General features: G+C 37.2%; 2 protein-coding genes across 2 annotated transcripts in view; one reads left to right on the top strand and one right to left on the bottom strand.

Annotated features, from left to right (window-relative positions):
* Window positions 1-27202, bottom strand: part of LOC144438727 (neurobeachin-like) — a 236538-nt gene that overhangs the window by 67107 nt on the left and 142229 nt on the right. The gene's annotated exons all lie outside the window — the stretch shown is intronic.
* LOC144438861 (putative nucleotidyltransferase MAB21L1) lies at window positions 10410-12268 on the top strand. The gene has a single exon (XM_078128062.1). The coding sequence runs from the start codon at window positions 10697-10699 to the stop codon at window positions 11777-11779; it is 1083 nt and encodes a 360-aa protein (XP_077984188.1). The 5' UTR covers window positions 10410-10696; the 3' UTR covers window positions 11780-12268.

A 27202-nucleotide genomic window follows, 5' to 3' on the forward strand; every position in this document is an offset into this window, starting at 1 on the left:
TGATATTTTGAAAGAGTTTTTGTAAAAAAAAATTCACCGTTGCTATTACAACCATAGCAAAACAAAAAACAGAACTTATATATAATTCGTATCTTTTGACAAAATTTCTTACATTTATATAAAAGTCATGTCAATATTCAAAATTAATTACAATGTACATCAAAGGTTGCATGATACATGTATATGAAATGTGGGTAAAACATTTTCTATACAAGTTATACTGGAAGTGGAAAAGACATGTCTTTCTAAATCAAACCATGTCTCGAACAGAAGGAATTGGCAGTACTGAACAGATTAAATGAGAATCATAATGGAACTGAATCTAGAAGTCTATTTACTAAGTAATGGGCCACTCTACAGAAAGTTGTCTCCAATGCTGGCAGACAACCGTCAACCACCGCTGCGCTGACACTAAATCTGAGGTCATCTGTCATTTCAATCACAATCGTGTCTGGCCAGAATGTACCACGAACCTTCAACTTATTACTAGCATAGTGTGCAGGATTGTCACGAAAAAATATGAAATTAATATATATATTTTGACAAGGGAATGTATATCACAGCGTTATTCATTTTTGTCATTCTGTTCAGTCTTATTAGACTCATGTCCAGACAAAATGTATTTCAATACTTGTATTCAGTGTATGATATCATACTTTGTAGAATTATTGGACAACAATACAGATGAAATCACTAGGACTTGTAGAAGGCTAAGATCTACCAATGAGAAGAAAAAAATAACAGTAAATACCCATTCTTCCTGTGGGAATTAGGAAACAGTGTCCTCTTTGTAGAGGAGAAATAAATATCATGTTTACAATACAAGGAGGATTTTGTCATCTTGTAGTTTAGCAACGCCATCTTTATCATGCTTCAATTTTTTCCTCTGTTGTAATTCAAAAGTTGTATTCACCCCTAAGAAGATAACACTGTGATAAAAAAGTGTGTTCATTTCATGGCGGAAAGAATAAAATGTAAAGTCATTCACATCCATTTTGTCACCACTTTTACACATAAACTGAGAAACACCAGACTCAACAATACTCAAAATTTAGGAAACCAGTTGCAGATTTAAAATTTCACATAATTTCCATAGTTTTGAAAATATCATGGTTTACCATAACCATTCACTTAGTATCGGTTATGCTAATCGTATAATTTGTAATTTTATATGTGCATTTTTTTACACATGCCTGTAGGATGGACAATCACCATTCACACGGTAACCTTTGACCTTTGTAACCTCGGTATGGGTTTTGCAGAGCGTGGTTTACAGTTGTACAGTGGAAAACATTTAGACTTCAGAAAACGCAGCACGTACAACATAAAAGATGTATTAAAGTCAGCAGAGCTAACATCCAAATCAGATATTTCTATAAATTTTGATGATAGGAAGTCCTTTAAAAGAGTACAAATAAATAAATACAAACAACCGCAAACCTGTGTACATATATAGACAATTTAAAGGCCTGGGTTTCAATCCCAGGTTCTCACATCAATGTCATCTTATCAGTGGAGACTTAAAGGCCTGGGTTTCAATCCCAGGTTCTCACATCAATGTCATCTTATCAGTGGAGACTTAAAGGCCTGGGTTTCAATCCCAGGTTCTCACATCAATGTCATCTTATCAGTGGAGACTTAAAGGCCTGGGTTTCAATCCCAGGTTCTCACATCAATGTCGTCTTATCAGTGGAGACTTAAAGGCCTGGGTTTCAATCCCAGGTTCTCACATCAATGTCATCTTATCAGTGGAGACTTAAAGGCCTGGGTTTCAATCCCAGGTTCTCACATCAATGTCGTCTTATCAGTGCAGCCATAAGGATTACATAGATCATTCACTTGTTCTGGGCCAACTTTTCTATAATTCTGCCAGACAACCAGTTTTCACATGTAGATTTGAATCCTAATCCAAAGTGGGCCTAAATCACCAGATTGAAAAGATATGATTTGTACTTACCAGGAACTAAAACCTGGTTGGATGTTTATAGTTGTTTTTGTACTCATTAATGTCTGCCTGAGTTCCCCAGTCATCAATACCTGGGTTCCCTACAAGTGTTTTTGTGGAAGACCAGTACATAGATAATGTTTTTTCAGAATTCACCAGTCATTTTCTCCTGGGTTTTCAAACTAGCAATTTCGTTGACGACTAGCACATTGTAGATAATGTTTGCCTGAGTTCACCAGTCATTTTCAATACCAAGGTCCCAACACTGCTGGGAAACAACACCAAGACCACTACTCCACTACTACAATGCCCTTCCTCACAGCATTACAGAGATACCAAACTCTAACTCTGACTACATGTGTGACTTAACGTCACTTCATACGGCCTTCAGATGTATACCTGTAGGCATGAAAAGACCACTCATCAATATTCTACCTCTCTGGGACTCCTCACTGCCGTGTCAATTTTGAGCTTCATAACTGGAAAACTACTCTGACTTGATGGCTGATAATATGTACTGGAACTAATCACATCCTCTTATATTTCACAGGTCACTTCTTCACTTTATTACCTGTCTCTACGACACATCTTCATTTGCTTTCCTCTTCTTGAAACTGTCATTTCAAAATTTTCATAGATCATTTGTGGAGTAGCTGTTTATTGCTACTCTTTAGACTTTACTGTCTCTCTTAAAAGACCAGGATTTCAATTCCACATTCTAACATTATTAGTGTTATCTTGCCAGTGGAGTCTTAATATAAAGGCCAGGATTTCGATCCCAGGTTCTCACATTAGTGTTATCTTGCCAATGGAGACTTAAAGGCCAGGGTTTCGATCCCAGGTTCTCACATTAGTGTTATCTTGTCAGTGGAGACTTAAAGGCCAGGGTTTCGATCTCAGGTTCTCACATTAGTGTTATCTTGCCAATGGAGACTTAAAGGCCAGGGTTTCAATCCCAGGTTCTCACATTAGTGTTATCTTGTCAGTGGAGACTTAAAGGCCAGGGTTTCAATCTCAGGTTCTCACATTAGTGTTATCTTGCCAATAGAGACTTAAAGGCCAGGATTTCAATCGGATCACATAGGATCATTTTTGTGTTCAGGACCAACTTTTTCTATATCTCTGCCAGACAACTGTTTTTCACATCTAAATGTTAACCCAAATCCTTTAAAGTGGCCATATGGATGAGAATTTGGTATTTATTTTGGATTTTTATTTGATAAAACAACTTCACCAAGTTTTTCTACTTGAAAAAATAATGTGAAATAACATACCAAGTCCATGTTCGCAACTCAATAAACGACAAAATATTAAGCAATGTGTAAACAGTTTTTAAACTTTTTGCATCTTTTGGCAATGTATTGAGTTATGAACATGGACTTGGTATATGTTATTTCGCATTATTTTTTCAAGTAGAAAAACTTCGTGAAGCTGTTTTATCAAAAAATACCGCCAATGGCGTTGTAGCACAACTGTACAGTTTTTAAAAATGCTATCATGCTAACAATAAGTGTTCATTTGGTGAGTGACTATCCAGTTGCCTATCCAACCATGTTGCTATCTTTACAATATATGCTATCATTTGGCTGTTGCTATTGACATGGTCTTGTTGATAGGCATATTTACATACATTTTTTGAATGTTTATTCAATTGTCTATTAATCCCCATTGTTATCTTCGCAATATATGTGATCATTTGGCTGTTGCTATGGGCGTGGTCTTGTTGCTAGGCATATTTGCATACATTTTTTGAATGTATATTCATTTGTCTTTCTATTCCTGTTGTTATCATTGCAATATACATGATTATTTGGCTGTTGCTATGGGCGTGATCTTGTTGCTAGGCAAATTTACATACATGTTTTGAACGTTTATTCAATTGTCTATTAATCCCTGTTATCTTTGTGAAATACACGACCATTTGGCTGTTGCTATGGGCGTGGTCATGGTTGCTATGGTATTTGCATACATTTTTTGAATGTTTACTCATTTGCCTACCATATGATATTGCTATTTGACCAAAATATACTGCCATTTGGTTGTTGCTAAGGGCGTGGTCATGGTCGCTAGGGCCAATTTTGTCAAAATGTTTTGAAGAATAACACTCAGAAACATCTCACCAAGTTTCAGACTCGGTGACCAAGTACTTTTTGAGATATAAGTTTTTGACCAAAAATGAACATTTTTTACACCTAATTTGCATATCACTCATGGAATCATGGTATGCTTAATATTTCTTTGTCCATACATCCCTAGATACATTCCCATTAAATTTCAGCCCAATCTGCTCAGTAGTTTTGGAATTATAGATTTTTAACCAAAAAGACACATTTTTAGCCCTAATTTGCATATCACTGATGGAATCATACCGTCATGAACAAATCTTACTTTACACCCCCTTAAGAATGTTCTCACCAAATTTCGCACCAATCTGCCCAGTAGTTTCTGAGTTTAAGTTTTTTGACCAAAAATCACATTTTTTGACCCAAATCACACACCTGTGATGCGATCATTTTGATTTGAACAATTTCCCAACTAGACACCCAAGGTAATGGACCCACCAAATATCGTGGTAATCGGTTCAGCGGTTTTTGACTTTAAGTTGTTTACACACACACACACACACACACAGACAGACGCCGGGCGATCCCTATAGCACTACTGAACAAGTTCAGTTGTGCTAATAAAAATCCAAAATAAATACCAAATTCTCATCCATATGGCCACTTTAAAGTCCATCCTAAAAGTGCTAGTCGGTCTATGTTGCTGGTGTGTGTCTATGATAGCTTTCACCTACACACTGAATACAGGCAAGAGTTATCGTAGACACAGATCAGCAATGTAGTAGAAGTTGTAGAGAATAGAATCCCTACAAATTATTAAATCACAGAAGTTTAGCATACAATATTTTCAACAAGATCCAAGTAAGATATCCATGATCACACTACTTGACAAATACTAGAAAGAACAACAGTCACGGTAGCCATAACTGGAAATTTTGTTTTCAAAATATTTGTTATTTTCTAAATCTCAGATATTTATTATTGTTCAAGATGAAGCATTATCAACTTTTTTAACAAATTAACTGTTGGTCTAGATGTGAAAACCTTTTTTTTTTTAGCTTTTCATCGTTCACTGTAAGATATTATCTTTTGCATTTTGTATTCAAAAAGTGGTAAAAATGAAAATAAATTACTTTGTTATCTTTTAGTTTTTGAACTCTAGACTAATAAGGGGGAAATTTCATAAAATTTATAGTTCCCTGTGAATTTATTTATTTTAGAGAGATAGGGTTGAATTTACTTTTTAGCCGCCTATCAACAAAACACAGCTGTGACCATGAAATCAAAAACACACAACGCTAACACTGTAGATATTGGTAGGCATTACTACGGTACCTATTTATAGAGTTCAAACTCTGAGAAACAATGGGTGAGATTTGTTGTCAGAGCATACTAATACAGGGTCTAGCATACACAAAACAAGGATTAGAATGCATTAGGAGGCATAATACGAACTTGTGCGTATCACCGCCCTGATTAGAAAGCTACAATTAACTCAAGACATATTCCAATGATTCCATTCCACATGTGCTCCAATATCCAACAAAACAATCCACAAAGGTTGTGACACTATCATACACAATATAGAACACATCATACTGATCACACTGAGCCTCAGCCACAGCTTTCATTCAGACATGCTATCTTTTTATACTTTTCTTCATCTTAAATTTGAAATGGCGCCACTGTCGGAAGACCACAAAGGGATGACTGCAAATACTTTGGTGTATGACGTCCGCACTTATCAATTATCAAATCGCTAGATCAGACAAAATTTCACTGATAAGCAGGGGTAAAATGACATGCTAAGGGGTTAGGTACTAGGCAGCCAATGAAAATTGATTCCGAGATGTCAATACCGCTGGTTTTGTCTGTCTCCTTCCTCCCTGTCGACTCTGTAACTTATTCTTAATCACATATACCAACAAAAATAACCTGCGTACACTGAGTTAATTAGCCGTAAAGCCAAACTATAGGACAGGGAGGGGTGTACAGATATACCTGTGTGTGTGAAGGCTACTGAACACAAAGAAAACCTGCAACTAGAATTGAGTAGGCCAGGCAAAAGATTCTTGACTTTTCACAAAATCAGAATTACTATTCATCCAACCAAGGCCACTGGTCAAGAAATGTGGCTCACAAAAACAAGTACACCACTGCCTAAAATAATTACATATAGTTTTCCGGCATACACTTACCCAGGGAGTGGATCTAGAAGGGATAAGCTGACCCCCTGAAGGTACTGTCTGGATAAAAGAGATAAGCCAAGATTGTTTCAATTACTGGTAGTAAAATATGAAAGCACCAACAACAAATAACCACAGTATCAACTGTCAAAAGAATGAATGAACATCCACACAGAAGAAAAAAAAACGTAATACTTTCACTTCACTACAAAGTATCATAGAGTATAGTGATGAACGCAATGTGGCTACCACCTGCTAAGCAGTCAAGGGTGGGCTGGTCCTACAACTCAACAATATGAATAAAATAAAGCTATTTTTCAGCTTTATAAAGGTCTCTCTTTCAACTGGAGTCCTATCCGTAGAGAAGAAACAGAAAGGGCTGTCAACAAGGGGGAGATTATCAGCATTATTTCCACTCTAGTGAACTAAAAGCCTGGAAAAAGAAACTCTGCACTGTGGAGTATTGCCGGACTAGGTAATTACAGGCTTACTGATCACTGAAATACTACAGAAAACTGGAAGCTGCACTGGTCTTAATAGCATTAAGTCATTTAAGTAGTTTGTAGTGCCTTCAAAAGGCAAGACTAAGGGACATCCCTGTAATAAAACGGTCATTTTCTGGATGGTTGCTCTGATAATTGTTTATGGTCTGCTTCCTCCCCAAACTGTTCTTTATAAACATCTAAGAAGTGGACAAATGAGGGTCTGAGTAGCAACAAATAAGCTGACAAGGTTTAAGGACTCTCAACACACTCCATAATCTAAAAATGTTTAACAGTACACATATATAGGCCCTGTAATAAATTACACAGAGACACTATTTAAATATGGAGAGTTTTACCATTGCAACTTTACACTCCAGACAACTTCATGGTAATTTGACAAACAAAGCTCTTTGTGTTTATGTTGACAGTTAACATGAATGTAGAACAGACCACTTTAAATGAGCAGTAACAGTTCCAGTGACGCCAGATTTGACAGGATTTTCTTTGTGAATGAGTGAAAAAGATGCTTATTTTGAGACAGTGCTAAGCTGTGGAACACATCGGATGTCACTAATTAAGCCTGTTCCAAAGATACTAATGATTCCTAGATGTGCAAAGACATCAGCAATTAACTTTATACACTATGAGAAAAATCACAATTCCTCAGAGGCCTAATTTACCAAACTAATAAACTAATTCTACTAAAGAAGCCCTATGAAGATTTGCCGACAAACTTCTAGTAGTGCTATTTCTTAGGAATGAGACAAAAAGTGAATACAAAAGAAGGATCTGACTTTCTCTGATCTATTGATATACTCAAAAAGCTCAAGAAGGATACAGTTGTTTACAACTCTTTTAAAATGGAAAAAAAGCCTCTGTTATGATTGTATTTGGCTTAGATGCCCACCCAAAAGTACAAAATACTTTGACTAAATAATGCACAAAAATGTTTGCTATTTTTGCTTAAATGGGCACAAAAGTAATTTTCTCAGTTGATTAAGAATAGGACACATATCCAAACGTCTGTCTTCTGATTGACTAGTTTTATTGAACTTTGGTTTCAATGGACTGTTATTCAATTTGTATGGAAAAGGAACATACATAGAAACCGTCTATCTGTTATTGGTCAGTTTTATCAAATGTATATGAGTATATGGAAATGAAAGGTAAAGTAGAAAAGAAACTCCCGTTGAGGTACCCTTGACAGTTATAAAATGATAAACACCCATTATTTGACCAACCTGTTGGACTGTGTTCACACTGGTAATTTGCAGACCATTTTGCAAGCAAATCAACACTATTTGTTGTTTCCGAATTCTGGAGGGAGAATCAAATAATTCACACACTTTTTTTCTCGAGAGCTATTGACAGAAAAGTCCTGGCAGTTTGGAGTTGGGATACAGTCGGTCTGTCTGGTAGTCTTTATGCGTCCCAACAATACAGAAGCAATGTTAACAAAGGAGAGCCCCCAACGACGGGATCATTCAAACCTATTAAATATCATTAAAGTACAATAGCAATACAACTAGACAAAAGTCGACAAATTTGTCCACAGATTATGGTGGGGATTAGTGGAGCCGTGGTCTATACAATAAGTTAATAGAATCTAGAACGCAAAAGGTTAAAACCTGAGGAGAGACGTTAAACTTCAAAAAGATGGGCAGACAGTTTGGCAACGAGAAGCGTTAGACCCTGGAGCACGCACTAAACGTTGCCTCTGATAATTAGGCTGAATATCTTGGTAAACTGTACCCATAGCCTAAATACCATTTGTACTGTTTTCCACTTTCATTCCGAGAAAGAAATGTAATAATTTTCGTTCTAAAATTTGGAAATTATCGTAACTTTTTGTACGTTCGATGGGTGAAAACTCGAGGGCGCCACGACGTGACAACGTCAGTGAAAGGACTGTTCTGTACGAAGCCGCCGCTAGTCATGTCTGGGCGTAAGACGGGATAAGGTAATAGCAGAGATTTTACTTCTGATAACAAATTAATTAGGGATAATGAGTGACACGGTATTTAAGCATGAAAAATAGACGTCTCAAACAAATATTCTGAAGAGATGAACGATAGACAGTTCAGAAGCAACGACAAAAAATGCATTGCTTGCAGTAAAAGTTTGTACATTCACAACTACAAGCAACAATTCTCAAAATTTGTAGGTCAGTATTCGTTGGAAATTAATCAGAAACGTTTATAAATTCAAGTTATCCTGTCAAGAAATGCCTTACTACGAGGCATGCAGACAGATGTCACTATGTTGTACTATACTCGATACTGTGAATCGTTTTGCGGGCATCTCTGTTTGCGGTGTACCTTACTGCAAGCACTTCAACCTCTTTAAGTGGACAATCCACAAACAATGAAAATCGCACTTACACATCGGTAAACCTCTCAAACGCTGACATGCTAGTGTTACACTCCATAGTCCACGCTTAAGCAAGTTTGGGAAGCTTTGCTCTCGTCTCGAGATCTTTTCTTGCCTCGAGGAGATGGGCGGGCAGACGAGAACTGCTGTGATCCTGCTGAGCTATCTGTCGTCAGACAGTCTCGGCTATGTGACATTGGAGCAATCTGATGCTTGTACCGTAACGCAATACCGGTCAATGATACCAGAAAGTTACTCTAATTTTGCATCTTCAACGAGTCGTGCAGTGTGTTAGCTGGTTATAATCGCTGTTATCTTCTACACACCAGACTTTTAATAACAGAAAATCGAAGACGTAAACAGCGCTGAGGATAGGGAACAGTGCGAGGTCGTCACCAACCATCCCAATTGAGAAATTGTCGTCTGCGTCTGGGTAGTGGATTTTCGCGCCAAATGTTGAGATAACGTAAAGGTGCCAATGAGTTAACGGTATGCCGCTATTGTGTTATTTATGTCTAGTGTTTACTAAAGAATTTGTTGATTTTAATCGAGGTGTGAAAAACCAATAATGTGCCACCATAATAGTCACGGCTATTATTTACACATTCACCCACTCAGCTTGAACAAATAGACAAATAAATAAACCCTCACAGTTGAGAGTCTCCAAGTGGCAGTACTCTTTAACAATTCGATAATTTCCTGCTCGTGCTATCCTTCGTATCGTTAAAACTTTCATTGCGCCACTGTTTTAATTCTTTTCACTTGTTTTAGTTTCCTTCTTTCTCAGTACTATTCAAAACAAACAACGGTAGAAATGATTATTCTGACATGTCAGTATTTTTTTAAACCACGTTCTCTCTCTCTCTCTCTCTCTCTCTCTCTCTCTCTCTCTCTCTCTCTCTCTCTCTCTCTCTCTCTCTAGTCAGGTTCATTTATGGTATACTCTTACAAGTTAATGAACGGTGATGCGGAATGTAAACATGCTTTCATTTTTTCATGACTGGTCGTGAAAGAGTGGTTGTCCTCTCACTAAATGTTACGTGTGTTATGAATGAGCTTGCATAACTTGTATTCAAGTAAAGTGGAGTGTGTGCAGGGCGAACCGAAATCGCACGAGCGAAAGTGCTAAAGGTGCGCTGGAAACCCCACTGTCACTGATTGTCTGCTAGCAGGATCACATGCTTATCGTGGTGGGAGGGGCTTCGCGGACGCCATGTTACTGAGCACACAACGAAGTTGATGAACGGTAGCAAATCATGCGGGCTAACCCAAGCTGATTGGTTGAACTCCCTGGCCTCCCTCTATAATTATCCGTTCAGTAGTAGAAGGCTGACAGTTGTAATTGTGCAGATGACGTGTCAGGAGAACTTGTTTTTCGTTGACACATTTCTTATACGAGGCCGATGGAAAGATAAACAGACAGCGAACTGTATGCATGGAAGTCAGCTGACATATGCCGAACGTTAGTGAACCGGTGTTCTTCAGTCAGTATCAAACACAACATCGAACAGGCTACTACTAGTACTACACCGCTATACCAAGACCCCACGGCTACACGCAGTACACACATACAAGCAGTCAACTGCTGCAATACGCGGCTGGCTACTATACTATCATCTACAGAAAATAATAATAATATTGTTAGCCATGATGGCAGCACAGTCCAAACTCCTATTCCAACTGAACAAGTATATAAACGAAAGAGTGTCTGCTCGAAAGGCGAACGTTAACAAGACATTGCGAGAAGTCTGTAAAGTGGTTACTGATGTTCTCAAGGAAGTTGAAGTGCAAGAGCCAAGGTTTATCAGTTCATTGGTCGAAAATGAAAACGGACGATATGACGGGTTGGAAGTAATTTCTCCCACCGAATTTGAAGTGGTATTATATCTGAATCAAATGGGAGTCTTTAATTTTGTCGACGATGGTGCTATACCTGGATGTGCAGTACTCAAACTGAGCGACGGTCGCAAACGTAGCATGTCTCTATGGGTTGAGTTCATCACAGCGTCTGGTTACCTATCTGCTCGGAAGATACGATCACGATTCCAGACTCTAGTCGCCCAGGCCGTGGACAAGTGCAAGTATCGAGACCAAGTCAAAATGATTGCCGACACCACGGAAGTAAAGCTGCGAATAAGAGAGCGATACGTCGTGCAAATCACGCCAGCTTTCAAGTGTGGTGGTATTTGGCCACGCAGTGCATCGCATTGGCCACTTCCACACATTCCCTGGCCCGGACCTAACCTTGTTGCTGAAGTAAAAACTGAAGGATTTGATCTCCAGTCAAAAGAAAGTCTTCACCAGGCTGGAAAACAGTCATCTGCCGAAGGAGATGCCTGGGTACTGTCGTTTGCGGAAGCGGAAAATAAGTTGTTGCAAGGGGGATGTCGAAAGAAGTGTCTGAGCGTCTTAAAGACATTACGCGATCGTCATTTAGACCTCGCTGGCCATCCCGTCCAGAACTATCACATGAAGACATTGTTGCTTTATGAATGTGAAAAACATCCAAGAGAAATGGACTGGGACGAAAGCTGCTTAGGAGACAGAATAAACGGTATATTACTACAACTGATTTCGTGTTTACAAAGTCGTAAGTGCCCACATTTCTTTTTGCATGGGCTTGATCTATTCCAGGGCAAGAGCCACTCCTCCTTGGACAATGCTGCAAAACAAGCCTGGAGAATAGCCAGGGAAATTTTAACGAATACCAAAAGTCTGGAAAAGTTATGAGGTTCACACTGAAATATTTAGGGACACATTGACTAAAGAGTTGGTACAACGCGGTGGTCGTTCTGATAGAGAACAAGCTAAGAACGAATATGTCACATAAATAGAACAATCGTGTGTAATGACAAACCCGCTTTAAAACTTACATTGCATGGGAGCCAAGTGTCTTCGAACAACACCGAAAAAACATTTCCATTTGTAAATGCCTAGGAGAATTTGACATTGAAACAACTGCAATTAGAACTCCCACAGGTTTATACACGACCTGAAAATGTCTTGAAACTCTCACTCAAGTACTGTCACGTTAGGACTTTAGCATAACACTGGACATTTAAAAAATCCACCTATTTCAGACAAACTTTATTGCATTGTGAATACCATGAAGTCAATATATAATCATTTCATTATTTAATATTTGGCCATATTTGACAGAGTTTGTTATTATTATTGTCTTGAAGTATTTCGATGTAAGAGAACTGTTATATTTCTTAAAGTGACGTGTTTAAATTTTAATCTTAACGCTAAGAATACATTCTCAAAATGGTAAGGGAAAATGAAAGTGTGTGGTGTTGTTATTGTATGAAATACATGATTGCCCCCAAATGCGCTTTTCAAGCGTCTGAATGGATATGACTATTTTTGATGTACACTGAATCGCCCTTATCATAACGTCGGATATTAAGCCCTTTAAATGATCATAAGCAGTCGACAATTCTACACATATCCCTCTTTATATCTCTCACCTAACACATCACCACATGTGCATTGTTTTAATAAATTAGGATGTTAATTTTATTGAAATCCACTGGGACTACACTAGGTAGACGGCTAAAAACCTGAAAAGACCACGACCTTGAATGACAGGATGCGTTGGTATTGTGTTTTGTATCTCTATATTAAGGCATAGCATAACAACAGTGTACGATCAACACGCATGGCTTGGGTATAACATACCAGCTAAAACAACAAAATGTATAATATTGCTACTCATAACAGTGGACTGTGTATGTACTTTAGAACTGAAAATGGATAGCTTAAAATGTGTCTGCAATTCGGCATGGTAACGTGATGGTTCCCGTTTGTTTATCTTCTTGAATTTAAATGTATACCGGTTGCTATATAATTTGCGACTATTTATCCTAGATAAAATTATCCATATTTAATACATGTATGAAATAACCCAGACTATTATTACTATTAGTAGATATTAAATACCACTCCTACCCATTTTAATCGATACTGGTTTATATAGGAATATGACAAACACTCCCTATTGGTATAATATTAGAAAGCGGGTCACAATGTTATATGTCGCATGTTTTCGTTTTCCCGCATACGATCAGGGGAAATTTCTAACGGAAACATATATACAATTTCGTTTGCTTCGTGCACATTTCTATACATAACAGAACAAACGCAAACGCTTGGTCGATGCTTTACTGCTAAATCGTATACAACGCCATAATGCAGACATCCTGACACAGTTTCGATTAGCTTCGTGTCTGATGTCCTCGTTCTTTTCGAAACGTCCTGCATCGTAACGAGTAAAATGACAACATTTAACGAGTTTAATAATTTCAGTGTTAGATACAAAGACGTGAAAACATACTGAAACTGGTTACTACTTTATAATACTGCAGATGTTGGGGCAATAACACCCCATTAAGGTGGTGATGTGCAACGGCTGACGAGCAGGTCAATTCAGCTGGTTTCACATATGTGGATTCATCACTGTATAGTATAATTAATATCTAAATATAGATGGTGGTCTACTGTAGGCTATGAATGTCATTTCATAAATGATATTGAAAATTAAAACAGTAATTATTATTGTTATCTTAATAACTTGTTATCAGTCTACAACCAAACCCGTGGAGCATTGCTTATGGCAAACAGAATTATCTAGTATTATCACATTTTGGGGATTTTCGACATAAATAACATTAATTTAGCGACTAAAGGGAGTTGTCCATTATTTGACGGTTTTAAAAAGTCCGAGTCATTAAGCCAGACACTGCATGTACGTTTATTTGCGCTCTCCAACGGCTAAGTTGACAATTAAACCAGAACTCATCACCGCACTGTGCGTTGAAAGGAAAAATTCCATATTCGGTTATCCCCCACGTGTGTCCTCTTGAGTAAACCCAATTTTCAATTCGAAAAGAATAGGCACACATGTTCGGCTTTTCGGCCTAATCATTTTACACAACCGTGCGATAGGAAAGGTAAAATGTGCAAACTGTTGACAAAATTAATGACTAAATAATAGACGGATGAGTGGTCGGTAGACAATGCTATAAGCTTAAATCAACATGTAACGGGTTTACACAATGGGACTTGCTTTATCCTATAGTTGACTCCTGGCTGAGGTCGAACTGAAATATACACAATGCTACACCATATGTGTGTTTAAACACTACTAATAATGTACAGCAAACTCTGAGGATTTACGGACAATATTAAAACTGGTCTCTGCGACAACAGCTTGTTAAAATTATAATCACTCAGCATGGAGAGCGAATTGCGAACGTATACCCGTGCCGAATGTTGAATATGAATTGTTTCAAGTACAACCGTCAACAGCTTTAACCTGTTTTATATCATGTGTACCTCACTTACTACCCTACCACGAAATACAAGCAGTAAATTGAAGAAAAATACACACGTCACTTCAAGGTTTATGGTTTTGATTCGGTTACGAACTTAGATTATTCTTGGACGTTCACAGTTTTCAATTCTTAATTTACGACTGCTTGAACAGCTCAGAAGTGCTCATCGCTCTTACCATACAACGTCTATAACCACAGTGTGGTACTTTAACGTCCACAGTTTTCGTCTGAGCTCATAAAAAGGGTCACACTAGCCTGTATTTTTGTGACTGAATCAATTATTATTTTCGGTATTCGACCTTTCGTTGTAAAAGTTCCACCACACAGTACTGTTAAATATACGGCGACTTCGAACGCATCAAGTCCACCACGGAAACAAAGTTTTCTTTTATACCCTACCGATAGCCGTTTATCAAACCAACGTAATTGCAAATATGTATCTTAGATTGATTTAAAATTGTGTAAAAAATGATAATTTCTTATTATAAAGATTATTTTTATATGTGAAACTACGTTCAAAATGAATAACGTCTGAACGAACAAAGCATGTGATGTGCACTATCTTGTCTATCAATTAAAGGTGATAAATCGTATTTCAATATCACATCAAAAGACAAACAATACATGCACTATTCCATTCCATGTAAAATATCTAAAATTAGAACTCTATCAGAATGGGCGGTATCTTACTTAACACGACACAATATAAACTATAGGTGATAAAATGTCGTTTGTCTACCTTTTCTAATTTCAACACTTGACAAAAATATTGGGAAGATTTGCACACACAAAAAAATAGTTGCTTGAGTTTACGATGAAAAAAAATTACGCTTTTTTTCACAAATATTATTTACAGTCTTTGCTATACATAATTTTAGGAAAGTAAATTAGGATGTGAGGTCGCAGACAACCAAACAGTCGTCCCCTTCATATCTGATCGCCATTCCACTGACATATATCGTCTCATTCCTCCGCCATGGGCTAAAATTAGTGACTACTTGGTGGGATTGAATAAATGTTTACGGGAAAAGACAAACAAACCACAAGGATACAAGGAGTCGGACATGAGATGATATACCAATGTGTTTCCGGTGAAATGCACCGAATTATAGACAAATGTGGTGTTGCGTCTACGCCACTGAACTGTTAAGTGGTAGATACATGGATGCAAGGAGCTCCACTCTACACACTGCAAACACTTCAAAAGCATTCGTTTGATAACGACGACGATATGATGACACAATAGCGGGGACGTCTGTCAACAAGCCCGGCTACAGTATAAACCCAAACGCTATCATCAAGTATAATGAGTTGGGTATTTTCAAATCACGTCAAAACAAGTTAAATCTTTAGCTTTCCTTGAATATCGATGATTTAATAACCAACGGTGAATAGTGCTTCGTTATAAACGGTAAACCACACAAGCGAGAAATAACTGCGAAATGCGAATGTTTGCAAAGTGGACGGACAACTTTACACGTTATGGTTCTAAATCCAATAAAGGGAACGTAAAATCGCTTTCATACAATACGCGATTAATACATTTGAGTTGGTTGTAAATTTTTCTCTTAGACTAAAACATCCGTTTTTAATGTTTTCGTAAAGTACATATTTGTTGATATGGGCAATATGGGGCTTTCTCTATCGTGAAACATACGTACTCAACACAGAGTTTGCCAATGTTCTATTTAGAAAACGTGTATACTATGAACCCCTTCAATTCAACTTCGCCAGCTTACATTGTTCACTTGCAAATAAACTGTTTTTTTCGACAACTGAAAATCACATTAGTTTAAAATTCGTATCAATACATTATGCGAGTCAACTGTGTTGTGAGCGCTCACGAGCTGCAAGCCGTCAGTAGCCGAGCTAAGTTGCCGCACTTTTACACGAGGTCAGGACATCACTTCTTGTCTTTGACTAACATGGCTAATTAAAACCAAATACAACATTCTCTCAATTCGTCACGGTAATATTGTTTAATTATTGCCTTGAAATTCATAGGTATTATTGGCATATACAATTTTACTGAAGGACAATGAATTGACAATGAAACTGTCACGCATACAAGACCACGGGTTTTTCACGCTCACCTGCTTGGAGAGGAACTACACAGTCATGCATATCTGTCGTGGGGTGATTTTGTTTCCAAGTAAAACCCATATTATTGTAACCGGCCCGACTTTTTGCCAGTTACTGTCCCTTTTTATATAAACTTTTCGAAGCTGTTTCACATAAAATTAAGATATTAATGTTATGAATTATTGAAGTAACTTTCCAAAATGACCGTATTACCTGCATAAAAAAGAGTTCCTCTAGATTGATTCTGATACTTTTATGACAACAATATTTCCCCTGTCAGACTGTAGAAAAAATTGAGCCTGTACTTATAATGTGTACTGTTTTCAAATGTAAAGGTATTTTAAAACTAAAATGTTGTTGGAATATTTATTTTGTTGCAATAGTTGGTGGTAAAATTTTTATTCCTAAAGAGACATTGCCGTATGACAACTTGAAGTGTATTGACTAACTAGTGTCAGGTGCCACGGTTAAACTTATATCTGAATCCTTCACATAGCGGGACTACCTTCACTGTTTACACTCTGTCCTGGTGGCACCAAGTCGCTAAACCTGTGGAAATACAGCTGTATCTTCGCCCTCACAATACAGCATTGCTAAACCCATAGAAATACAACCCATACTATACCCAATGCCTGTGGAAATACAACCATATCTTTGCCTGGTGATGTAGTGTTGTAAAACACCCGTCTATGACTTTTGCCTGGTGGTACAGTGTCGTTAAAAACCCGTGAATACAAACATTGTTCCGCTGAATCTAAACCACTTTACTGTATGTTATTTCTTGTACATAGTACAGTATAGTGTATAAATTTTCACACAACTCATAATTCTACATGATAACAGATAATAAGTACAGCTCATCACATTGTGATCTATCTCCTACAACCTATCTCCTACCAATATAGAGCAATAGCAAATCGACAAAAAAACACAAATAAATACATACTTGTGTAAATATTGTTTATACCTGTCTGAATGTCATCTGTGGAAAATGACATTGGTACATTACTTCCAACGCCATGCTATTGTTGTATTATTACATGTATTATTATTATTATAAATGTATGCATATATTTGTGAAATATAATAAATGCATACATTAACATAACACAGAACGCTCTAGACTACAGGCAAGGGGACATGCCGCTCTTTGCTAAATACGACCTGACTCAACGTTTTATTGAATACTTTCATATTGTCCGGGTCGAAGTTAACTCGTAGTGGGTCTATACGAGCCCCGCCAGGGAGTAAGTACGAGCAGTGAAATAATTATAGTATCCCTATTGGAGATATCCCTCAGGATATCCACTCTTCCTTATCAGTTGTTTCAGGATGACTGTAAAACCAACACATCATATTACACATTTCTTTATAGTATCACCTTTGAGGTAAACACTGTCCTGGAATCATACAAATTTTACTACGCAAGGTACCGGTAAACACTGCATACCCGGGAATCATGCGAATCTACGTCCATTGAAATTTCATTGTGCTAGTGCAGAAGGCACATTTCCCTTTCGTTGACCCTAACAGACCGGGTTTCTAGGTGTAGTAGGTATCTATCGATCTTTATGTGCCAGAAATATGTAGATAACTTCATCATGTTTGGCGTGACGACTGCTCAGGCATGCAGGTAATAAAATGTATATAAATTGTTTTTGTTTGCCGGTGCGTTACACTGGACAGTGCTACACACCATAGAGGATGTGCTGTGTCCTTATCGGTGGATAACTACATTCGCATTGCTTCCGTTCAGCACACACGGTGTATGATGGTGGTATGCCGGGAATATAGAAACGAACTTCCTTGAAAATGACAATGAAATACAAATGACAACTTCAGAAACTGTTCACTGTTTCTATGACAATGTTATGGCAACAATACGCCCTGAATTTCACCACGTTCCGAGGACACCAAAACAATGCATTTTATGGCCCATCATGAAACGACACGTGAAAATCGCAATGTAAAATACGTGCACTTCAAATGATACACGTAACTAGCAATACATTATTTATCATCATGTGATGGAAAAATAAGATAATATTTTGGACGCTGATGGAAAATTTGTCAAATTCACTTAAAAACCCATTAACAGATAACAATATATCTCTCGCTCTATGAAGGGATTCTTATGGTACAGATATAAATCCCTCTCTAAAACTCGTGGACTCAAATTGAAACGATTGACTCACGTTTTTAGAATACACTAGTTCAAATGAAACGGTTAAATTTATAAAGCGCCTAGTATCCTAGAATTTAATGCAGTCTATAAAAATCGGTAAAATTGTAGACAGCAACTGGTTCTCTCTTTGTCTCCACCTCCCTCCCACAAATTTACGAACCATAATTCTCTAATACATGTACCAAACATCAGTTGATGCATGCCCGTATCTGAATGATTCCTGTTTAGAATGTTTGTCATTGGAACGTGTGGATTAAAATATTTTTAAAGCGTAACATTTCTGGTTCTGTTCCACTGCGTCATTTAATATCAAGATGATAAAACATCCATTGGTAAAGTTCTTCTTTTAAAAAACCAAACAATTAAAGTACAACTGTCAACCATAACTCAGAACTTGAGTTGAAAACAAAGACACATTCGTAGTAATCTATTTGAATATACGCTAAGGTATTTTTTTTCTGAATTTTCATTGTCTGGGTTTTTGCCTTAATATATGAGGGTCAGGGGTTTTAATCTCAGGTTCTTACATTAGGGTTGTCTTATCGGTAAAGCCATAACGATTACATACTAGGTTTATGTTTTTTATCTTGATCAACTTTTTCTATCACTCTGCGAGACGATTTTTTTCCACACCTAAATTTGAACCCCAATCCGAATTGGGCCTTATGTGTTCTCCATTAAACTGTAGACCTTGGTGTAATACATGGAAAGTAAAGGTGAAAGAATGGTAAGACATCCATAAATCTTATGACTATTTCATCACCGCCGGGTGAAATTCGTTTTCTACTCAATGTAAAAGGACCATTCTCTCTGTTTGTATATAATACACTTTTCTCGAGTCTAAACTTTTTAAAAAGATGGCTCTCATCGACAAATGATGAAAATGAATAAAGATTCTATTTCGTTAAGGTAAATATTTTTTTTAAATTGCATAAATGTCTTCCTACACAAGATTTCAAGGACTAAACGTCAATTATGACACCGCACACACACACACACACACACACACACACACACACACACACACACACACACACACAGACAGACACACACACACACACACACAGATACGTCAGGATAAAATCTGCGCTGAGTAAATCCTCAATATACAGCATGGTACTTATGTCACTGTATGGATATGGATGTACAGGTATATATATACAGGGCAAGTAACAATCCCACCTCATTAACAGTCAATACAATGACTTCATGTAAACTTCATTCCACAACAATAATCCTTGGTATCAACCAGTACAGAGAGCTATAAAACATAGTCCTATTCCATCGGAGAGTATTTACTAATCTGAATCAGAATAATTTCACGCTCATCTTCTCCCAAATACTTTCCCAAGTCTAGAGAATCCAGTCTGTCAATTATAGCTCTTTACATAAATCCGGTATTAAAACTGGCGTCACCAAATCGACTACAATTTCTCCTCTAAAAGGATGAAAGACTAGAATGGTGCGTTACCCGATGTGTACATTTTGTACATTGTCTGAAAATAACGCGTTACAGGGTTCGCTGGCTGGTTGGTAGCCTAGAGCACAATAACATGGCGTGATTACTGGAGCAGGTCTTCTTGAACTTGAATATCGAAACGTTATAACATGGCGAAATCAACAAAAATGTACGTCAAAGAATTACCAACCGGGAAAATTTTCAAAAATGTATACATTTAGATTCACACACTTTGGATTTCCACGACTTACACATGCATACAAATCTGCGTTCTCAGTTTGGACAATCACTGTAGATGTGAAACGTTTCAGTACTATATCCCGCAAAGACTACTACTTCAGCGGCCAGGTTACACCCCATATGCTATTGTTTGAGTGTCAGCATCTTCACAAAAGTACACAGTCGTGGTACCTGTACTAATAAATCGCATTTTCAGAACACACTATCAGAAAATTCTGTCTGAATACGTTGTTGGTAAGAACATAATGACTGTCAGATTTCTTTAATGAAAGCCTCGCCGGGAACGCGTTTCGGAAGAAGCCAACTACGGTACTTGTTTCCGCTCTAACAACTGCGTATCGATTAGTTAGTTTGTTTGTGTTCTTGTTTGTTTGTTTGAGCTTTTGTTTTGAAATTAACCATTGAAATATCATCATAATTTTCGTATAAATGTGACAGGATTTCTACTTATCGTTTAAGAACGCACAAAAAATCTCATCTCCATTCTTGGTCATCTCTTGGGTTAACGCGACGCGTTTTTAGCATATGTACGTTCCACCTGTGAACAACAGACCCACACTTTCAAATCATCGACACAAACTAGATTTGACGCTCAACCAACTGTAAGTTGTGGAAAATTGGCACCAATCATATCTAATTCCACGTAATCTTGATAAAATCACGTTCCAAATTCAATTTTAAACTCTCTTTTGAACTGATCCAGTACAATGACACATACAGCATGGTTTCGATAACTGCGGGAACGACCTGCGAAATGATACAGCCGGCTGTAGCCGTCCCTCCTATACACACGGCGACGTATCGTCATTGTGTGTTCTGGAAACGTATACTAAACCCTCGAAGCATTCAAAAATACCAATTTGAATGGTCTTTACGAATCATGAAACCGATCATTCCGGCTCATTGTCAATATTTAACGATTTCACATTTCTTCATTTTCATAATTATCTTTGCTGGAGGGTAAAATTGTAATCACAGAAAACAAAGAGAATGACCGAATTATTGAGATTGCTTAAACTGAACCCAATTTCCATAAGAATAAGTCATTTACCTATATATTTAATACAACAATTATGAATATCATCCAATTACACGTGCTCGACCTCCCCAGCATTTTTTATAATAATAAGGGGTATTGTCTAACATCGGAAAGACAAATTATCGGGTTTTTTTCAAACTATTCTGACCTTCAATTGTATGTTCATGCACGTTCTGATGAGGATTACAGTTACACCAATTTCTTTACAAAATGTGCTTATTAGAAGTTAAATAGTGTGAGAATATGAGAAAATATATACGATATTGTTATTTGAAAATACGTCACGAACTGTGAACCCTTTTGTGTCAAATAAATAAGTGCTAATATCTATAGCTGAATGACACATTACATGTAAATGACACACCGATATCGCTCTCCAGAAAGACGATATTTTTTAGCATGCTTTATGTCGATGGTTGAGTTATACTTTAGTGAAGACATCAACAACAAAATGTCTGTGACTGTGCATGTACCGATGACGTTCGTTCCCACAGATTTGAAGAGGCACAGTCCTATATCGCCAAAATGTAAAACTTCGTATTCATGGGATTACGACACGCCCTTTCTTTTGGCTTAAAGTTAGTCGGAATTCAAGAGATGTTTTTTGTTCCGTTCTACTTGAGTAGAACTATCCCCTTAATGTTTTGTCATTGGAGGTGGTTTGCTTTGTCTTCCTTTAAGTATCAATGTATCACTCACAAATCATGAAGACAAAGTCACTACTACCGATAACTCACGTACATAAAGAAATCATGACTGTACTTCCCCTCGATCTTCCCTCTTCCGTTCCTTTGGAACAACAAAAAAATAACGGTAGTTGAAATACCATCTAGTGGTAAAACCCACATCTTACAATGCTGATAAAACAGGGGGTACGGTACAAACAAAACATCGTGGCCTCATCATCTTCAAGACGCCCATGATAACGACTGCACCTGCCGTATCATCTTCAAGACGCTCATGGTAACGATTGCACCTGCCATATCTGAAATCTCAGTGACGAGATATGGGACGCGACTTACAAGTTCTCCATTCGGCTTATGTTCGGTACATTTGGTTTTCCAGGGGAAATTAATCTGGAATGAGAGAAGTTTTGGGGGAAATGCTTGGGTAGACGATCTCGAGCGGGGATTAGTCCATTGAAGCGTATATTAACCACAGCTGAAAGCCTAGACTTGGGGCTTTGTCTGCTTTCAATCCCATGTAATGGTAATGAAAATAATTTGCCGTGATTACACCGGGCTGTTAAAGTCGTGGAAAGCACCAATTCTTTGACTTGAATTTACTGCCATTCAATTTGTCGAGCTGACAGTCCAATACATAATATCACATTCCACCTATTTCCCTGCATTTCGTGCCCCCCCCCCCCCCATTTTATTTCGTTATACTGTAAAGTCTTGAGTCAGAATGAGAAGTCTTGTAATACAACAATGGGAGTACGTATTTTCCATCAACGCCTATTTTGCACGTGTTTATTTTAAAAGTCGAGATTTTTTTGCCTTTTACAACAGTAAAATAGTTTGGGTGATCACACTTGCCACCATACTCGTAAATAAGCCACAACTCAGTCTTTTATTCTCAGAGTCTTGTGTCGGAAAGTTTTCTCATCTCATCTCATCTCATCTCATCTCATTGGTTACTTTACGATGGTACATAAGACGATTTACAATAACGATTCGGAACGCAAATTGATGAATGGAATAACAACAGATTGAGAAATAATACCTAAGCGAAATATGACTGATTTTCTTGATCTTGGATCGAAACTTCAAGTTTGTCAATATCAATAGAAACATACTAACCCTTCCACTGCAATGTATTCACTAAAAGGTAAGATTTGTTGTCAATAATAAAACACATTAATGCAACAATCCATACACTTCAAGATCATTAGAGCAAATACATGAAACTAATCAAGCGGTATAATCTTCTGAAGAGATCGAATCAGACGAGATTAAGAAATTTAAACTGGAAACGTAATTTTTTTTGTTCAACGGTAAAAAAAGCTAAATACTGTAAACCTAGATATTTTCGCTACTAGAAAATTTTGCGATTTTACTGTCTTCAGCAAGTTCTCAAAGACTATTTTTTTAGTACATTGTGTTCATGTAAAAGAAGTTATTTTAGTTGCCACTTATTTTTGCATTTTTTCCAGCGAAACTAGCGAAAATATGTTTTTAGCGAAAAAAGGTTTACAGTAGTGTGTACGTGTTAAGGGGAAACTTCTGAAAACAAGCCGAGCGGCATCAGCTACTAGCTTTGAAAGCACTTAACACCTACATATGAGAATAACTCCTGAAGTGATCAATACGGTCGGTCACTCGATACCATATTGTGTGCCTTCCAGCCACATATCCAATAGTTATGATCTTGCGTTTAATATTCCTGAATAAAAAGGATTTTAATGTTTGCCATTGAATTCCTTTGTTTATATCTGAAATAACCCCAAATATGGCATGTTGTTAATCATGACGTGGTCTACATTTTACTCTCCTTACTTTTTATATCATTAAGAGTGGAAAATAAACATGTCTATATCTCTGAAAGCTACATGTTGGCATAATTTATGCACAATCGTTTTTAGCTTGTCACGTCCATTTATTTCGTCAAATATATTGAAGCGCCTCTGAAGGCAGTCGAGACAAGACTGACATTCGTCTGTAAACCTGTACCGGAATCCAATTATTTTGGTTAATTGAATCATATATTTCTGGAGACAATGAGTGATCAGAACGGTCTCCGTGTCACATCCTAGGAAAATTAATGATTCTTTGTTTTTCAGCCAACTGAACTATACGACGAAGATACAGCGATGTAGCAATAAGTCAACTCTTGCTATCTTTTCCTGCACAACTCGGTGCTTTGAAATCGTTACTGATGTAATGTATTCTAACTTTTCCTTGGGGCTTTTCTAACAAAACTCAGTTAAATTTTAAAAGAATGGCTTCGAGCTTCGTCAGTGTTATACTCTTGTTCTTAATTCACAAAAGTAAACCAATCTTTCTCGTTCAAAATAATGTTTTAATACGTAATACATGTTACGTACATTTACATGTTCAGTGAAATTCGTTTACATGCTAGATGGGCGGAAAACGGGTTTTTCTTTTATTTTCATATATCAGCGCATGGACTACAGAATCAACGAACCATTGCTACCCATACTCTGCGGAACATCTTAACTGGCGTCAAGACTTGAATAGTAGGGTACAAGTCCCCTCTGGCCATGGCCCCCATCATATGTATCACTATTGTATATTTAGTGATGTCTTCCATCATCATACTCCTAGCTGAACATCGAGTCAGGGGTAGAGACAATTACAGAGCAATGGCCGGTGGAGCTCGAAACAAGACTCCATGAAATATGTCCTCCTCTTCAGGTATTTGTATTGAGTAATACATCAAAATGTCAGAACACAATACAAAATAAAAGTATGTTTTGACAATGTATTACTATGGTAAGGGAATTTATATGTGCAATTATCTGACTGTATCCGTCTTGTTCATTTCAAAGCATTGGTATTGTGTTTAATAGAGTACACTTACTCCATATGGGTGCCTGCATGACGCTATAAAATGCCAACTAACTGTTTAAGTACAATACGGTTCTTTTGCCGTATTTGTCTTGTGTAGCAAGAGCATGACTGTTACTGATTGTTTCTACGACCAAAATATGGTATACTTAAAAGGTAACTGTGGTTTCCACGGACTCATTTACTTGCCAATCAATCATTCAGTCCTTCCTGTCACACACAAAAAAAGACTCAATTATTTTCTACCCGTGTTCCCCAAAGTCTATTCCTAATGTATCGTCCTGTTTAAAGTTCTTATTTCTGTTGAATTTACATATCCACATTCCCTGTATTAAAAGAGTATATTGTTTCGATATATTGGCCATGGAGTCATGTGTTGAGCAACGTTTACAAGAGAGCTGTCGGATATCCATGTAAATTTTAATAACAAAATATTACTAAGTTAACATGCAAACAAACGGGTCTATTTGCTGCCATTTTGAGTGGATACAAACACAACATCAGACATTTCAGGAGAATTTGAATGCTTCCGTTGTCAGAAACATAAACTAAAAATATGAATTTATGATCAGCATCTGTTGTACTATTAAAGTTTGTATCATATTGATACATACATATTTGGGTAAAGATTTAAGCAGTGTATTCATGTCAGTTTGCCTACAGGAAATCGTGTCATTTTTTTCTATGTTAATTATTCTTTTTATTTTAATGGTTTAAGTATACTTCATTTTAACTTGACAAAACTTTAGACAACAAGGACAGCATAATTTTTGTTTTAAACGCAGTTTGAAGACACATCTTTTTGTGCAATATTTCTGTTAAACTCACATTTTACAGGTACATTCATGTTATTTTTCCAAGGCTTTTAATATTTGACATGAATTGGACATGAATTCTGTTTTAATTTTTTGCTCTTTGACTATTTTTGATATGTTCTTACCTCGATCTCTTTTTTTATCAGCATTGATTGCATTTTAATTCCCTTTGTTTCTTGAACATTAATTTTGTGTGTGTTTTTTTGTTTTGGTGTTTTACTTTGTTGTGTACAATGCACTGAGACGTATGTGTAGTGCGTTCTTTAAGAATTAAAATAATAATAATAATAATAATTCTTTCAACCTTAAACAATATATTCTTCTTTTAGCGAACAAGTATTACAAATACCCATTCATTTTAATTTGTATCGTGCTACCCTACAGACGTTGGGAAACAAACCATGTTGTTCACACCATGCCGCTGCAATGGTATAGGAGTTACTGTAGTACTGTTCAAAATAACTTCAGTTGAAGGTATATTGTCATGGAGAACAAACTGTGACCATACTCAGCTTTTAGTGTTTTGTCATGTGATAGAAGTATGTCAAATAGTCGTAAAATTCATAATTCTGACAGAGTGTGGCTGTGTGTTGAATACTAAGGTCAAAAAATACCCCACCCTACTATAAATACACTGTCTTTGAATGATTACCCCCTCGGTATCTTATCCGGGTGCAAAGATATACCGATTAGCAAGACTTAGCAATCAATTTCTCGTCTGTATAAAAAAACAACTTTCTAAATTCTATCATTTTAGATGAGTCTATCGTCAGCTGCGTGACAGGTGCTCGGTTTAATCTTCAATCGACGAAACTCCCATTAAGGTATTAGAGGTAGTCAGCCTGTGTGTGACCACAGCAGGCTGCTCCTAACATGGAACGTTGACAGAATTGCCACATGACCCAAAACTCACACTCTTCACAGCATCAAATATAATCTAGAAGAGGTCCTTACTCGAGACAATTTTATATTACTTTGTGATTCGTCCAACAATAACATTAAACATGATTTTGTACGGCTCTTCTACCTGTCACAAGAACGACTGATAGAGGGATTGAGTACAGGCGTGTACACGGTAATGTTTTATTTTTTCCACCCATTTTATCAAAGTTTTCATCGTTTCGTGTATTTTTATCTTTTCCAGATGATTTCAGGGGATGCTTGAGCCTGTCGACGCCTCCTCGAAATGTGTTACTGGAGCGACTTCTCAATTGTTCAACTGTGAGCAGGCTGTTCTGTTTGTTTGAATACTGGAGGCCGAAGTGACACCCAATATTGACAAACAGACCCAAGTGCCTGCCAATATTGACAAACAGACCGAACTAACACCCAACACTGACAAACAGACCGAAGTGACACCCAATATTGACAAACAAACCGAAGTGACACCCAATATTGACAAACAAACCGAAGTGACACCCAATATTGACAAACAAACCGAAGTGACACCCAATATTGACAAACAAA

The sequence above is a fragment of the Glandiceps talaboti genome, chromosome 8, assembly GCF_964340395.1.
Source record: "Glandiceps talaboti chromosome 8, keGlaTala1.1, whole genome shotgun sequence".
In the NCBI taxonomy this organism is placed as follows: domain Eukaryota; kingdom Metazoa; phylum Hemichordata; class Enteropneusta; family Spengelidae; genus Glandiceps; species Glandiceps talaboti.